The sequence below is a fragment of the Carlito syrichta genome, unplaced genomic scaffold, assembly GCF_000164805.1.
Source record: "Carlito syrichta isolate Samal-C Ts95f unplaced genomic scaffold, Tarsius_syrichta-2.0.1 Scaffold66630, whole genome shotgun sequence".
Lineage (NCBI taxonomy): Eukaryota > Metazoa > Chordata > Mammalia > Primates > Tarsiidae > Carlito > Carlito syrichta.
In genome coordinates, this window is record NW_007010726.1 from 305,343 (window position 1) to 322,001 (window position 16,659).

The 16,659-nt window shown below is 48.6% G+C and overlaps 1 protein-coding gene across 1 annotated transcript in view; it reads left to right on the plus strand.

Moving 5' to 3' along the window:
• Positions 1-16,659, plus strand: part of LOC103253123 (adenylate cyclase type 1) — a gene marked incomplete at its 3' end in the record, with an annotated part of 107,183 nt that overhangs the window by 75,003 nt on the left and 15,521 nt on the right. The window contains exons 5-8 of the mRNA XM_008051590.1: positions 940-1,067; positions 9,032-9,190; positions 11,512-11,653; positions 12,931-13,086. Coding sequence (XP_008049781.1) covers positions 940-1,067; positions 9,032-9,190; positions 11,512-11,653; positions 12,931-13,086 — 585 coding nt within the window. The remainder of the gene's footprint in view (positions 1-939; positions 1,068-9,031; positions 9,191-11,511; positions 11,654-12,930; positions 13,087-16,659) is intronic.

Here is a 16,659-nt window from a genome sequence, read left to right on the forward strand (position 1 = left end):
CTCGACCTGCTGGGCTCCGGCGATCCTTCCACCTCAGCCTTCCAAGTAGCCGGAATTACAAGCACATGCTACTATGCCCGGCTGATTTTTTGATTTATTGTAGAGATGAAGTCTCGCTGCCCAGGCGGGTCTCGAACCCGGGGGCTCAGGCAGTTGTCGCTTTTTATAGGTAAATGGCAGTAGTTATAACCCACCTACCCAGAAGTTTTTTGTGAGGGCCTCAGTTATTTCAAGATGCAAAGGGGTCCTGAAGTGGAAATGTTTTAGGACTGCTGTTTTAACGCTTCCCTTGAAATAAGGACAACAGTCATGATAATCTCAGCTGACATGGATTGATCTAAGTAATCTTAACTCCATCTTGAACATAACTGTGTGGCGGATGCTGCCCTTCTTATTCATACCGCTGTATAAATGAGCAAATGAGCATTGCGATGGCAGCACTTCCCACCTTCTGGAAATTGCCCTGTGGGTGGGGAGGTCCGAAGTCCCAGGTGAGTCAGGTCTGCCCTTCCTGGGGAGAAGCAGCTGCCGTAGAATATGGTATGTTCGAGAAGTACTGTCCATGGCGGTCTGCATGGGCGGTCAAGGGAAGTGCCATGTAGATTCAGGGGCTTAGGGAAGATTCCCCATGGACATGGCATTCCAGCTGGATCTTGAAGGATCTGTGGGGTTGGCAGAGTGAATTGGGCAGGAGAGATGGACACCCCTAGGGGAAAGAGGCCATGAGCAAGGTATAGGGGAGGGAGGATGATACCAGTATTGCCCTACAAGGCTATGCTAACCATACAAGGGCATGGCCTGGGTGGGAACATGGTGGTCAGGCAGGTGCATTGTACTGATGCTTCATGGTCACCAGCATCTAGGGGTAGTGAAGAAGGCAGAGGTGCTCAGGGCCACTGCAATGCTATCTCTTCCCATGTGCTTTGCCCTTCCCTGCAGGAGAACCACTGTCGCCGCATCAAGATCCTTGGGGACTGCTACTACTGCGTATCAGGCCTCACTCAGCCCAAGACCGACCACGCCCACTGCTGCGTGGAGATGGGGCTCGACATGATCGACACCATCACGTAAGTGCTTCCCGGTGGCAGGAGGAGCAGCCCTGAGTTGTGGAAATCGAGGCACCCCTGCTTCATGCAGGTTCCGCTCGCCGGACTCTGCTTTGTCCTAGTGGGTGTGTCTGAGGCTGCAGAGAGCAATGCCAGCCTCAGGAGGGTGCTGGACCCAGGAAGTCCCATTTGGGCTGTGAAAGGATGCTTTTGTAATCCCCTTCCTTTGCATTTTGTGTGTGACTGTATTTCTCTGTCCACAGGAATCCCTCATATTGTCAGGTATGCATGAGTTGTGTGAAAAGAAATTATAGCTTAGCTGGATGAGACATTCAGAAAGGGTTGGCCCAAGTCCAGCTGAATTCCATTTTAAAAGGAAGTAAAAGTGTGTGTGCATGTTCTTCATCTAGACAAGTGACTGGGTGTCAGTGCTTTCTGTGTGGGGAGAGGCCTGGGATCACAGCAGATGAGTCTTTGTGGAAAGATTAGTAAACCTGTGAGGCCTGGCTTGCCCATTTCTTGGCCACTCTTGTCTTGTCACTGTCTTTATCAGATACTGGGATGAAGATGTAGAGGTAGAGGCTTTTATCAAGTTAGAGAAGGCACGAAACTGGGAAGTTGAGCCAATGCATAGTGTATAGATCCAAATTCAGACATCTCAAAGTGTGGAGAGATGGGTATGTTCCAGTGAGACAGAGTTCACAGGCATTGGTGCAGAGCTTCACACTTGGAGCAGAAAAATAGTAGCACAAGAAATGTGTGAGGGAGACAGAGTAGCTGCGGGTAAAGAATGCACAAGCAGAATACCCCAGCAAACAAGGCTGCAGAGATGGGGTGAGACCGCTGGTTTCCTGTGCCACATTGTTGCATTGTGGGCAGCCTGTACAGTCCTCCTGAAGATGACATGACTGGGAGGAGGGCATCAGGAGGCGGCCAGTGCCTTGGGCAAAGTGTCCAGTCCTGGCACCCCTTGTCGGATACGCTCATGAGAACCCAAGTCCCCGATGACTGCTTTACCCTGAGAGCCTGACGTGGCTGGTCTGGGGTGTAGTTTAGGACTGAGAGTGGAAAAGCCCCCAGGTGACTTCAGTACACAGTCAAATAGGAGAGCCACTGCCCCAGAGAAAAGCAGTTTAGCTGGAAAGGATGCTAGGCAGAAACAGGGAGGAAGGAAGGAAGGACACCTGGCTTGGAGAAGACTTAGAGGGGATGACTGTCTTCTGTTCTGTGAAAGGATGTCACATCATGGGTTACATTATCACAGCTTATCATATATATCATACATTGAATCTTATGTGCCAAATCGTGTTATATATCATTCATTACATCATGTCATATGTTGCATTGTATTGTGTATTACATTGTATGTCCTATCATATATATTACGTCATGATACATCTAATATATTATACATCATATCACATATATTACATCATACACCAGCAGTCCCCAACCTTTTTGGCATCAGGGACCAGTTTTGTGGAAGACAATTTTTCCACGGACCAGGGGGTGTTGGGTGGGGGGATGGTTTCAGGATGATTCAGGTGCATAACATTTATTGTGCACTTTACTGCTATTATTATTACATTGTAATATATGATGAAATAATTTTACAGCTCACACTAAAGAAGAAGGAGGCATGGATGGAAGTGGTAAATAAATTAACAGGCAGGCCACCTATGGACTTAAAGCCTACCACCAGATGCAGCTGTACAATTGAAGTACCTCCACTCACTGACAGGATTTAGATATGAGTCTGCAAGCAGTTGATTTACTATGGCCTCTGTGCAGTCAAACCGCACTGCTCATGTTGATCTGTATTTGTAGCCACTTGCCAGTGCTAGCATCACCGCCTCGGCTCCACCTCAGATCATCAGGCATTAGCTTCTCGTAAGGAGCCGCCACTTAGATCCCTGGCAAGCACAGTTCACAATAGGGTTCGCGCTCCTATGAGAATCGAATGCTGCCACTGATCTGACAGGAAGCAGAGCTCAAGAGGTAATGCGAGCAATCTGGAGCGACTGGTAAATACAGATGAAGCTTTGCTCACTGGCCCGCTGCTCACTTCCTGTTGTGTGGCCTGGTTCCTAACAGGCCTGGGGCTTAGGGGCCCCTGTCATATACAACATATCACACCATAGAATTTTTATATCATATATCACATATCCTATATTGTGTATATTACATCATATTATATATAGATTATGTATATCAGATCATATGCAGCAGATCATATATTATATCATCTACCACATTGTCTCACATCATGTATAATATCATGTGTTATGTGTGTATATATATCACATATCATGTCAGATCTTGTTTTGTGTGATCTTCTTGAAGTAAAGTGAGGTGAAAGCTATAAGGAGACAAATGTCAGTCCATTCATTTAGCAAATATTTATGAAGCCTCTGCTTGGTGCCGAGCACAGACACAGACAGAGGTGAATGGTGCGGGCTGATCTGGCTGACCAACTGGCTTATGGAGTTGAACCAGTTGTCCTTGTGACCCTTGAAGGTTGGTGACCCTGGCTGTGTCAACCAAGGTCGTACTGAGAAGAGCCTGGTGTTCCCTGGTAGCCCTTGGCGTAACCTGGCTGCTCAAGCCCCTGTGATCACTGTACTCCCTGTCTCTCACACTCTGGTGTTCTAGGCCTCAGGTAGTGCTGTCCTTCTTCCATTCCTGTTCTACCTTGCTCGATTTGCACATTGATAATGGGGGCACCCTCCGCCCCTTGCTGCTGCTCAGGAAACCCTGCGTCTGCCTTCTGGTTTTGTGCCTGACATCAAGTCTCATGGAGCTGCAAGCCCACCTGCCTTGCTCTGCTTCCTGGTCCACTTGCTCCATGAACCTGTACTTCCCCCACCCCCTGCAGGTTCACTTGGTGTGTCTCACTTGGGGTGTCAAAGGCCTGTGAACCTCAGGAAGACTCCAGTGTGAATACAGTAGTGGGGCTGAAAGAGGTCTCCTGAAGTGCAGGCCAGAGCCTCTCCTTGTAAAAGACACGGCAAAGAATGCTTGACTTGGAAGTAGAGGTTCAGGATCTCTACCTTCTTTGACTATTCAGCTCACAGCCTGGCCCTCTAGAAGCTGCAGTGTCCAGAGGCCACAGCAGTGGGCTGGGGGCCCTCCAAGTCCCCTGGGTTCTTGCTGCTGACCGTGGGAGGTCTGGACCCTTGCCCTCAGCTTACCTGTCCTGACCTCTACTACCAGATCAGACCCACCCCTCAAACTTCTAGGCTTTATTCAGGCCTAGATTAGGTATGCTCCTTTAACAAAATGCATATTTTTATTGGTGTGATTTTTAGTAATGACTTTAAAATGATACACATTCCCTGTTTGGGCCAGGTGGCTTCCTTCTCTAGGATGAATAAAGATGGGGTGCCCAGAGAGTTTGGAGACCAGGCTAGCCTTCCTTCTGAAGAGCTGTGTGACCCTGGACTGTCCCTCCATCGTGGGGCATCAGTTTTCTCCATCTGTAAAATGGGTAGGTCAGCCTCATGATATCCTGGCTCTGAGCCAAGTGAGCACTGGCTGCTGTGGCCAGGCTGACAGGGCCAGGCCCCACATCCTGAGGTTTGGGACCAGTCTTTGACCTCCCAGTTCCTTTGGGATTTCTCTAGGACTTCTCATGATGCTTAGGCTGCAGGGACAGAGGCAGTACATTGGGACCTACGTCAATCTCTGACTTTCCAGGTGGCAAGAGGTCTCATCTGAGATGTCATACATGCTCTGTCCCTGAATTCTGTTCTTGGAAGCCACCTGCATACTCTCAGAAGAGTGCCTGAGGATGTTTTCTCCTGCTGGTGAAGCCAGATGAGGTCTGAGCCCCTCCTTGGGGCCTGACTTGGGCATCCTTGTGTCGGTCCCTCCATGTGAGATCTGTGCCCACCCACCCTTTTCTGCTCAGACCCCCTCATCCCCCAGCATGCACCACTATCTCCAGTTTCCCTGCTGGACAGGCCTAGAATATTATGTTACCCTGGGAAGCCTTTCCCATCCATCCAGGTCTGGCCTACCAAAATGGCGTTTCACAGGGTTTCAGCCAACCAATCCCCAGCTGCTGTTTTTGGTGAATGGGCTGGGGGCTTCTGATCCCTAAGGAAGTGGACGAGCCTCCTGGATTTCTGACTCTCATCCCTTGAGGTGATGCTGCAGTTTCCTTGCATCCTTAATTATCATTGCTGTAAAATGGAGAAATAGCATATGAGCCTCTAGTTGTGAGGGCTTAATGGGATCTCACATCACATGGGCCTGTATAGGATAGGCTTTAGCAGCCACTGTGAGCATTGATTCATTAGCTTCCAGAAAGAGAGAGCCGGTTCAGAGAGCCAGTGGCTGATTCTGCAGAATTTTCCCTGTAGCGGTGGGTTCTGTGCACCTACAGGAATGGGGATTTGTCTGCCCACTTTGGGGCAAAGCCTCGTCCATCACAGGCAATGGATGGACACCTATGAACAACCTTTGAAACAGGATCTTCATTCTTCCACACAGCCCCCAAGTGTGCAGTGCTCCATTTTGCTAAATGGGCGTAAGCCAAATGCGGCCATGCTCTGCATATTTTTGGCTTATTTTATTAAGTTAGAGTAAATGGCATGTGCATGTCCTCCCCTGGCTTACCTTTGAGCTGGTAAGATCAGCTTGCATGTGCTGTGGTAGTCAATAGACCCTGACTGTCCCCCAGCTTGCAGCCCTGGAGGTTGTGTGAGAGTGAGTGGGGATTCCCACATACCTCATGCACCTGGCACCTGGGCTAACAACACCTTGCTTTTTAACAAGCTGGCTTGTGTGTGTGAGCCACAGAGCACAGTGGCCTCAGTTTTTCAGCAGAGCATAACTTGGGGGATTACCTATTCTAGTTATTGGATTCTGGTTTTCAAAGCCAGACCTATTCATCAATTTAGTGCAGGAGAGGAGGAGATGATGCCTGTGTGCACACACTTCGACACCTGCCACACACAGTTTTCCTTAAAATTTTAGGAGATTCAGAGCTTCGGAGTACTGTATATTCCAGGTTGAGAACCTGCATTTTTACAGGTGGGGAAACTGAGGCCCAGGAGGGGAAGTGAGGAGTCCAAGTTGAGGTTATGAACTTGAACACATGGGTTTGAAACCATTTGCCCCGCCCTTTTTGCCAGACTAGGGTTGGGGCTTGGAGCCTGCTCAGGCTTGTGTATGGTTGTGATTTCTGGAAATTCTGACTAGGTAATAGTAAATCAGCCTCGATAGTGTTCTCTGTCCTCTTTTTTTCTGTTATGTGCATGGCTGTAGCCTTCATACTTAGAATAGTGGTTGCAGTGGGTAAGCTCCATAGATGTTTGCTGCACAAATGAATGGATATATACTCATCTGTCCTTTCGTTTTCAGGCTTCAGTGTGGCCATGATTAGGTTTCAGCTCTGCCAGAATTTATTATGCCCAGGGGCCAACGGTGCCATGGGTGGGCCACTTCCTTGTTTCCTCCCTGTTGGATTCCAGCAAGGAGGGCTAAGGTTGGAGCTGCAGGCAGTGGGCAAATGTCAGACTTTCTCTGTGCATAAAAAATACTTGACCTAAATAAGTGAACATGAGAGCACACGCAAGAAAGAGAAAATGGACAGATAAAGCCAAAGAGGGCTATGGTCACCTGTTCCTTGGAAATGAAACTGAAGGGTCTGTTGGATTTGGGCAATGCCAACTTGGGCATCCCAGGAACGACGAGGCCAAGAGGAGTGGCTGTGAGAACAGATCTGGATGCCTAATTTATTTAACAGTAGTTGTCCATTTAACTGCAGATCTGGTGTTACCAGAAAGGACATTTGAGGCAGAACCTCAAGGGAAGTTGAAAGATGGGAGAGTATTGGTAGAGAGTGCCAGTAGCAGACATTGTGTGGCTGCCTGGTTTTGGCTGGAGGCGACTTGAGATGCTGTTCACCGGGAAGCCAAGATCCATTTTGGTGGGCTTGAGGGCATCTGGGGACATAGGTGGACATGGGTCCCAGAAGCCCTCATGTCATTTACCCTTTCATGATAGCAGAGGTATAAACACTAAAGGTGTACAAAATACCTCTGGCAGGTTTAGTTATTTACATTTTCCCATACTCATTTCCTTTGTGGATTAAAAAAAAATTACCTTCAGTGTTTTGTTTCATTGCTTCTAATTGGAGATTGGCAAATGACTGAGAAAAAGTTAAAGTAAGAAAATTTATATCCAAAATATATAAAACTGAATAGATTTAGGGCTATATCCATAGCTCTAATATATTTCTCTTTTTTTAATTTTAAATTTTTATTTTCTACATTTTTACTAATACTGCTTAATCTGAAAAAGTCTGGCCATAAGCATGTTATTTCCCTTTGAAACTAGTGAAATCAGAGCAAAAAATTAAAAATTTACTTTGAATATACACCCTCAAAAATATTTACTTAATCTGGCCTTACTGTTTATATGAAAAGGCTTTCTTTCCCCCAAATAAAGGTCATAAGATAAATTCAAGATTCTTTTGAATAAAAACAAAAACAAAAAAGCCAATATAACTTCTAAAATAAGGCCGGCGGAGCAGGGGGGAGTGGGTGCTCTTGCCCATAATCCCAGCACTTTGGGAGGCCGAGGTGAGAGGATTGCCTGAGCCCATGGGTCCGAGACCAGCCTGGGCAACGTGGCGAGACTTCATTTCTACAATACATAAAAAAAAGAGCTTCTCCTGTAAATTGTGGCATGCACACTTCTGAGGCTACTGAAGCTGAACACGCACTAGGACTTGGATGTGAGGATTCTGTGGCTTTGCATCTTCCAACAAGGAGTCTGGGCCGACAGCTATCTCGAAGCATCTGCTGGGGCCTTCGTGGGCTGTGGCTTTGGAGAATGAGCCCTCAAGCGGGTGGTGTGGGTTGTGAAGGGCAGAACTGCTCCTGTTTGGAAGGCCAGTCCGGGAGGCAGTTTGAGTGGAGGCCAGGGAGGCAGTGGGGTCATGCTGAGCAGATACTCCTTCAGCCTTGACTGGGGCTCCAGGAAGGAGGCTCTGGTGGAAACGGGGTGCACAGTCTGCAAAGGCAAGTTGGGCAGTGTACCTGGGGGAGTCCTTCCTGGAGCCTTTGTTAGTTTTTTTCCACAGCTGATGGAATAGAAAGAGGGAGTGGTTGACCTATTCCCTTAAGCATTGGGGTATCCTGGAATATAATTTACTCGATTTTGAAGGTTGTCAGAACTAATTTAGACATAGCGGGGTTTACACACGAGGAAACTGAGGCTCAGAGACAGATATCAGTGTGTCTAAAGTTGGCCAGGCCAGATTCCCAGAAGCCCTCAACTCTCTTAGTGTCTGCTCAATCTTCGGTTCCCCTAATAACATCCCTCCCCATGCCTGTTGTCCCATCCTGGTTCCTGTTTGTTGCTCCTCGTGTCACCAGCCTCATGCCTGGGCGTGGCCTCCAGTCCCTGACCCTGAGAAGGAGACTTTTGCACCAAGGCCTGAGGTCATCAGGAAGGGGATGGGGAGGTAGGGCACAATGCTTGGGCTGTGGATCTGTCAGACGTTTTGGCGGTTTCTCATGTCCCTGGCTGGCAAGCAGACAGGAGCCCTCCTGACAGGGCAGTGGCAGTGCAGAGTGCTTTGTTAATCCAAATTGTCCTGATGTTGCACTCCACAGTGGTTACCAGATCCACACGGTATTCTGAGGTCCTGGGCTCATTTCCCTTTGTGGACTGCCCTAGGGAAGAAGAGGACACTGGGAGACCATGGAGGGAACTCACGGGGCTGGTGTGGACATGTGAGCTGGGTGGGAGCATGACTGGGAGCCATTCCCCCTGCCTGGGGCCATCGCAGGTGGAATGGGAAGGTGCTGCCATCCACCAGTCAGGCCAGGAGACCTCCATACCCAGACTGCGGGCAACAGGAACAAGGTCCAGCTCCCTTGCTGCTCACAGCCTTGCAATACAGACCATGGCGGCCCATCAGGGAGGGTGCCCGGCGAGTCTCAGCTCCACACTCTGTGCCTGTATTGTAGGTCTGTGGCTGAGGCCACTGAGGTAGACCTGAACATGCGTGTGGGTCTGCACACGGGCAGGGTCCTCTGCGGTGTCCTGGGTCTGCGCAAGTGGCAGTACGACGTGTGGTCCAATGACGTGACACTGGCCAATGTCATGGAAGCTGCTGGCCTGCCAGGGTAAGTCAGGGATGGGGTGGGAGGTTGGGGGGCAAGGAAGGAGGCCCGTGGTGGCTGTGTGCCCTTGGCCTGAGTCCTTGCTTTCAGAGCTGGGCTATGCTCCTGAGGTCACCTGCGTGGGACCCCAAAGGAGCCAGCTGCACCTGTCCATGTGCATCCCTGTGGTGAAGAATCTGCCTAATCCCGATGCCTGCCTCCACTGGGGTCTGGCTGAGGTTCTTGGCCCCTCTGGTGCACGGCTGCAGAAAGTCATAAGTGCAGCAGAAGGCCAGATGCAGATGTGTGTGGGGACCTTTGCCGATGACAAAGTGTTGGCCTCATGGCTTTTTAAAATCACTTCATCACTTCTTGTTTTGCTGTCTCCGGTATCATTTTCTCCAGTGTGCAAGTAGAAAGTGCAGTGATTTGAGAGCCCCTCCTCTGCCCCCAAGCTCCATGTGGCTGTTCGGGGCCTGCTAGATGCCTGGCTCACAGGCTGTGTGGTCTCTGGGCTCACTTAGAAGTGCAATGGGCTGTGGATGGCCATGCTCTGTGGCAGGCTCAGCTATGACTTCAAGGAAGGTTTTCAGCACACACCGCTGCCAGCCACGAGTCCTGTAACCTCCCTTTTGTGTGGGCTGGCAGTGGCTACCCAGAGTAGGCAGCTTGTCCACAATGCTGGCTGCTCCTTGGCATACTCAGGGCTCAGCATAATGCCAGGGCTTCTGTGAGAGTTGACATTTTCCCTTCCCTGTCAACCTAGGAGCTCAGGCTGTACAGATGACCATCTCTATCACTGAAGGAATGAATGAGACCTCCTTTGCCTTCAGGAAAGGACATGCACTTGGCCTTTCTGGAGACAGTGACCTTTGTAGTTTAGGGCCAGGATCATGGGGGTGACCGTGTTCTAGGTGCTCCCGGAGCCCCTGGGGAGGAGGCAGCTAGTGGCAAGGGCAGAGGCTTAATCCGAGTGAGTGCCCTCCCTGCTGTGGGCCAACAGTCATCGCTGATGGGGGGCATCCCAGGAATATCCCGGTGGGGACTGGGCCCAGGGGTCCAAGCAGTCTGAGGTGATGGCCAGAAGTGATGCCTGTGAATGTGGTAGCACAGAGACCAGCACCCAGCACGTGGTGATGGCTGGAGTCAGAGAACCTGCCTGTGCTGTCCTCTGGGCCCTCTCCTCTTCCTGGCCTGGCAGTCCCTCCCTCTCCTGTCAGCCCCCTCCTGTGAGGACCATAATGAAGCCACCACAAGTAAAGGCCCTGGCATCCACCCAAGCCCTGCCCTCATCCTCTCTGGATCCCTGTGAGCTTGGGCGCTCTGCCCTCAGCCTGTTTCCCATCCACGCCTGGCTTCCTGCTTTCATCCTCAGCCAGGGTTGAGTCTAATTTGGAATCCAAGCCTTTTCCCCTGTGAGGAATTTGGAAGAGTGTGTGGTGAAGAGCTGGGACTGCAGGGAGTGGTTTTGAAACCTGGGAGTTTGCCTCTCACCCCAGAAACCTGCACACTCAGACCTGCACTGTGAAGGAGCAGAGGCTGCTGGGTGTTTTAGAGTCTATGCTAACTGTGAGAGTCTTCCTGCGCTCACTAAAAGACTGGCTTGGAGAAACATGAATGCCTCGACCCCATGGCTCATTTCTCACCACTCCCACAACTTGTGTGTGACCACCATGGCCTGTAAGCCAGCCTTGACTTTGGGGGCCAGGTGAGGACTGCCATGATCCTGCAGACCGCAGTGGCCCCTGGCTGTTTGGAGAGGGACTCCCACTTCTCTCCTCTTTCTCTTCCTCACCTTGGTGCCGCGTTTTCTTTCCTCGTCTTCCCTCCTCTGTCCTTCTTTTTATATTTTTAATTTTAATTTAATTTTAAAGATGTGGGGTACAATTCAGGATTAGGTAGATAAGTGGTCATCTGAGGTAAAATTTGGGTCTCCCTTTGGTCCCCACTTCACCTGGTTTGAGATCAGGTATCCCCACTTCACCTGGTTTGAGATCAGGACTTTGCAGCATCATGCATCCTTCTGATGCTATTTTTCTTCTTTCTTGCCTCTTTGTTTATCCTCCCCTGGCTCAGGGCATGTTCCCTGTCTCCCCACATGGTCCCTTCTGACTCTGCTCTGCCTCTGTCTGTCTGGGCCCTCCCCACACCTCTCCCCGCCGCCTACTCCCTCTTATCCCCCCATCCCCTGACTCGGGCAGACTTGCACAGCACACGAGTCCTCCTTTTGGAGCCTGTGCTGGGTGGGCAGGCTCTGCCTGGGTCCTGCCAGTGAGGGCCCTGTGGGATTCTGAATAGTGTCAGTTCACCACTCATTCTGCCTCTCTGCCTCCTTTCTTTTGTAGGAAAGTTCATATCACAAAGACGACCCTAGCATGCTTGAATGGGGACTATGAGGTCGAACCAGGTTATGGACATGAGAGGAACAGTTTCTTGAAAGCTCATAATATTGAAACCTTTTTTATCGTGCCATCCCATCGCAGAAAGGTAGGTTCTAGAGCCCACCCTTAGGGCCTGTGCAAAGCTTTGCAGACTTAATTGCTTCTGCTTCCTCCTCCAATCACTGCTTCTCAGGCTTGTGTCCTTGCTGAGACAGGGAGGGATGTCTCCACTAACATTTTCCTGGGCTTTGCCTCTTGCAGGTGTGTGACAGGTGAGGAAGGCAGGGAACCAGAACCTCTAGAAAGAGGTGGGGGTTCAGGGCTCAGGTGAGGGTTCAGGGCTCAGGAGAGAATTTAGGAATTAGTTGACAGTTCAAGGATGTAGGGTTGTTTACTATGTTGTTTCGTTATAAAGAAACAATTTGTGGGAGCAAGACTTGGTGCTCAGGGGTGGACGCTGCCTCTTGGGCTAGGTCATATTGATAGACAACAGCATCCAGGTCCGGTGGCTTTTGGGCAAATGGAGGTGATGAGGTCAGGATAGCATGTAGCCCTCTCTTTAAAGAAGTCTGGATGGTGGAGGGGAAGCGTGAGAATGCCCAAAAGAAGAAGGGCGCTTTGTTGTTTTAAAGAGTAGAGGAGATTTGTGCCTATATGTGTGGGCCAGTGAAGGTGAAGGTGGAGGTGAAGGTGAGAGGTGGGCAGTGAGGCCAAGAAGGGGCTGGCTGTTGGTGAGCTGGCCAAGGACACTGAGCGGTCAGAGGAAAACAGGGTAGGCTGCAGCTTTTGGCTCACTAGCAGGACAGGCAACCCAGCAAGAACAATTACTGTGACTTATCCCTGCAGCATTCTTGAAAGAGTCCCAAGGGGTTAGTGGGTTATGTTCATCCCATTTTGCAGATGTGACTTTACCCGGGACATGAAGACTATGAGGGATGTGGGGCCTTGAGCCTCAACTGGGTGAGGAGGACCCACTGTCCAGCCCTGCCTGGCCTTCAGACTCCTTCTCCATTTGTAAAAGGGGTGTTGCTGGGACCTGAACAGGTATCAGAAACCAAGAAGTTACATTTATGGCAAGCCCCGGTGGTCTTTCCAGATCCAGGCCTCAAACCTGCCTTGCTGTGGCCCAGGATTCAATGCATCGCTTTGATTTTCAGATCCCTTTGGTGTGGTTTGAAAACCGAATGTTTTGGAATTGGGTTGGGGCTTTGTTCACTGCTGTATTCCTGGCATATTCCCCAATGCCCAACATGAAGTAGGCATTGAGCAAATGAATCCCAGTGCCCTGGGGTGGCTGTCGCTGTCAGGCTAGCGTTCCTAACTTGAAATGCAAAATATGTCTTGTTCATAGCATTTCTCTTTGCCTGTTGTGTGTTTGGACAGATATTTCCAGGCCTGATTCTCTCGGATATTAAACCGGCCAAGAGGATGAAGTTCAAGACTGTCTGCTACCTGCTGGTGCAGCTCATGCACTGCCGGAAGATGTTCAAGGCCGAAATCCCCTTCTCCAATGTCATGACCTGCGAGGACGATGACAAGGTAGGAATGGCCGGAGAGCCCACTGTGCCTGAACTAACAGGAACTGATTTCTGTTTTCCTCTTCCAGTATAATCTCCATGAGTTTGGCTAGATCCAGACCCACCGTTTACATGTTTGTAATCTTATAAATGCTGCTCAGAACTGAGCTACTTTTTCTTTCCTGTAAAAGTCTTTACTGTGCATTATCTTGTGTGTGTGTATGTGTATTTGTGTGTCTTTCTCCTTGGTGTTCTGTGTATTTGTCTGTAATTTATGTATTTATCTGTAAGTTCACCTGTTGTCTAAATTGCCTCTCAGGATATTCACTTCGATTGGATATGTGTCAGGATCTCAATTTCTAGGTGCATTAGCTCATGTTGCCCCATAACAGAATAACACAGGCTGAGTGGCTTCAACAACAGACATTTATAAGGGGAGACCCACAAAATCCCGGAATTTGTTTATAAAAAAATTGTGTTTATTCTTGCATGTTTAAACTTGTCACCTTCAAAGTGCCCTCCATTTGATGAGATACACATATTGAGACGCTTTTTCCACTGCTCAAAACAGTTTTTGAACTTGTTAATTTTGATGTCTTTTGGTGCTTCTGCCATTTTTTGGTTTCACCCCTTCCACATAGACAGAATGTTTCCCTTTGAGACCTTTTCTCATCCAGAGAGACAAAAAAAAAAAAAACCGAAAACCCAAACAAACAAAAAGTCACTCAGAGGAGGATCTGGTGAATAGGGAGGTTGGGACACCAGGGTCATGCTGTTTGGGGTCAAAAATGGCAGAAAACCCAGCTCAGTGTCAGTGTGGGCAGGTGTGTTGCTAAATCATTGATTATGAAATGGGCAAATGCGTTGAAAGTATCCCACCCCCCCCCACCAAAATTCACTGAAGCCAAACGTAGCCTCTCACAACAACACTAGCTGGTACACTGATGCTGATTGGTTGAAGCCTGTACTACAAGGGGCCCATTGCCAAAAAAAAATTCTTCTTGGATCCCCCCTCAGATTTCTCTCCGTTCCAGAAGCTGTGGGCAGGGTTGGTTTCTCCTGATGCCTCCCTCCTTGGCTTGCAGATGGCGTCTGTCTCTGTGTCCTCACATGACAGAGGGAGAAGGCTCTGGTGTTTTTTTCCTTATTTTTTTAAGGGCACTAATCCCATCATGACTTTATCTAAACCTACTCACCTCTAAGGCCCTACCACCTAATACTGTCACGTTGAGAGTTGTGGCTTCAACACATGAATTTTGAGGGGACACAAATATTTGGTTCTTTGGAATTGGTGATGATCTTTCTTGTTTTGACATTTTGCTACACCGTGTTCTAGCTTCCAGGACCACGGCTGAGAAACTCAGTGCCATTCTAACTCCTGATCCTTTGATGTGACACTTGTGTGTTCTTGCTCTTAGGAAGCTCTGAGAATTCGTTCTCAGTACCTAGTGTTCTGACCTGGTACTATGATGTGCTTTGATTTAGGCCTATTTTTATTCTTTGAGGTGGCAACCCCATAGACCCAGAGGCTCCACCTCTGGAAGTATTCAGGAATTATTTTGTTGATTATTTTTCTTTCTCCATTTCCCCTGTTCTTCTTTTCCTGAAGCTCCTATTATTTGGGTGTTGGACCTGCTGAACCGGACTAATTCTCTTTCTCTGTTTCCCTCTCCGCCTCCTCTATTTTCTGGAAAATTTCTTCAACTTTATCATTCAACAGTTCTATTGAGTTTTTCATTTCTACAATCACATTTTAAAAAATTTTCCATAAGCTCTTTTTGGTTTTCTGAATATTCCTTTCTATGCCTTTCTGTTCCCACTTAAGTGATATACATTTCCCCCCTTTTTTCTCTCTGAGATGTATTTACTTTTTAAACATTTTCTCGTCCCAGAAATGTCTCCCTTCTCTGAGCAGCTTTTTTACTTTTTATTTTATTTTTTTCTGTTTGTCTTTATTAATAACTCCATCCTCCATGGATTTCCACGAGTCCTTACTGTTTTGTTCTTAACTAAAACTGGGCAAATACAGAGCTGACTGGAAGCACTCAGTCTAGTGGGAGGTTTTCCTCTTTGGGCTTCACTGCAGGTTGGCCAGGATTTTTGGTCTTTCCTCTTGGGTCAGTCAGAGACACCTGCGAGTCTTCTAATCTTCTACTGCAGGTGGGAGTGCGGGTCTCAGCATTCAATTCAACCACACTGGTCTCGCGTCTGCAATCCTGGTCCAGAGACCCTAACTTCCCTCCCGTGGAAGACCCACACATTGTCTCTGAGGTAAGCGAGGACTGTGTCCCAGGAGCCTGGGATGAACTCTGGGGATCTGGCACTACTTTATCGACAGCTTTTGACCCGAGAGGCCTTTGCCACCAACACCAGAGGCTTTTGAGCTTTCCTGGCTTTCTCCATCCTCAGCTCAGTCCCAACCTTTTTGGGTCTGCGTTCTCGATTATGACTGATTTTTTTTTCTCAAATTGTGTTGCTGCTCTCTCCACTCTTGTTTTCTCTGCCTTTGTGGGCTTTATGCCTTTTAAATAAACTTCACTACTGCAGTTTTAGAGGCTTCTCAGGAAGAGGCAAAATTCTGCTGACTCTCACTCATGGTGACTTTTTACTTCAAGGTTTTTCTGTGTGTGTGATTTTGACTGTGAGCTCATATTTGCTAGAATGTTGTCTGGAAATGAGTTAAGAACTGTGTGTGTAGTGTATTCTATCACAGAAGATCGATCTTTACAGCTTCCAGGATCTTTAAACTAAGTGGTTGGCTTATAATTTTAGATGTCCCAGGGAGTAGGAATTTGGAATTTGGGGCCCATCGGGCTGGTTGTGTACACATGTTCCCAAGGAGGTTGCCCTTCATTCAGAGCTGATCAAAGATGGGTAAGCCTCCTCATCTTCCATTACAAGGGACTTCCCTGCCATTGTTTGCTGAAGATGTAGCCTCTTGTGGTCTGGTTGCAAGTTGCAAGTTCGGCCTCACTTCGGTTGCAAGTCAGTCCTCAGCTTTCACTCTGGTGTTCTGTGAGTGCCTTATTAAAAATCCAGACTAAAGCCGGGCTCGGTGGCTCAGCCTGTAATCCCAGCGCTTTGGGAGGCTGAGGTGAGTGGATTGTCTGAGCCTGTGGGTTCGAGACCTGCCTGGGCAACTTGGTGAGACCTCATCTCTACAATAAATCAAAAATTAGCCAGGCATGGTAGTGCGTACCTGTAGTTCCAGCTCCTTGGAAGGCTGAGGCAGAAAGATTGCCGGAGCCCAGCAGGTCGAGGCTGCGGTGGCCGGGAGTGGCCACTATATTCCAGTCTGGGCGACAGAGTGAGACTCCAACTCAAAAAAAAAAAAAAAAATTCAGCACTTCAGAAGCTGGTGGTCTCCTGAGATTACAGCTGCCCTTAGGGCAGCCAGTGGCTCCTTCATACCTGTTCTATCTGGACTCCCATCTGAATGTTTCCAGCCTCTGATTATTTCCCTAACTTTCTTACCAGTTCAGTTGTACATTTTAAAATGTGTGTGTGCGTTTTAGGATTTTTCCTCAGAATTTGCAGTGGGAGGAGATTTAGGTTAGACCTTTGCCTTATTACCAGAAGCAGAAAAAGAGATGTA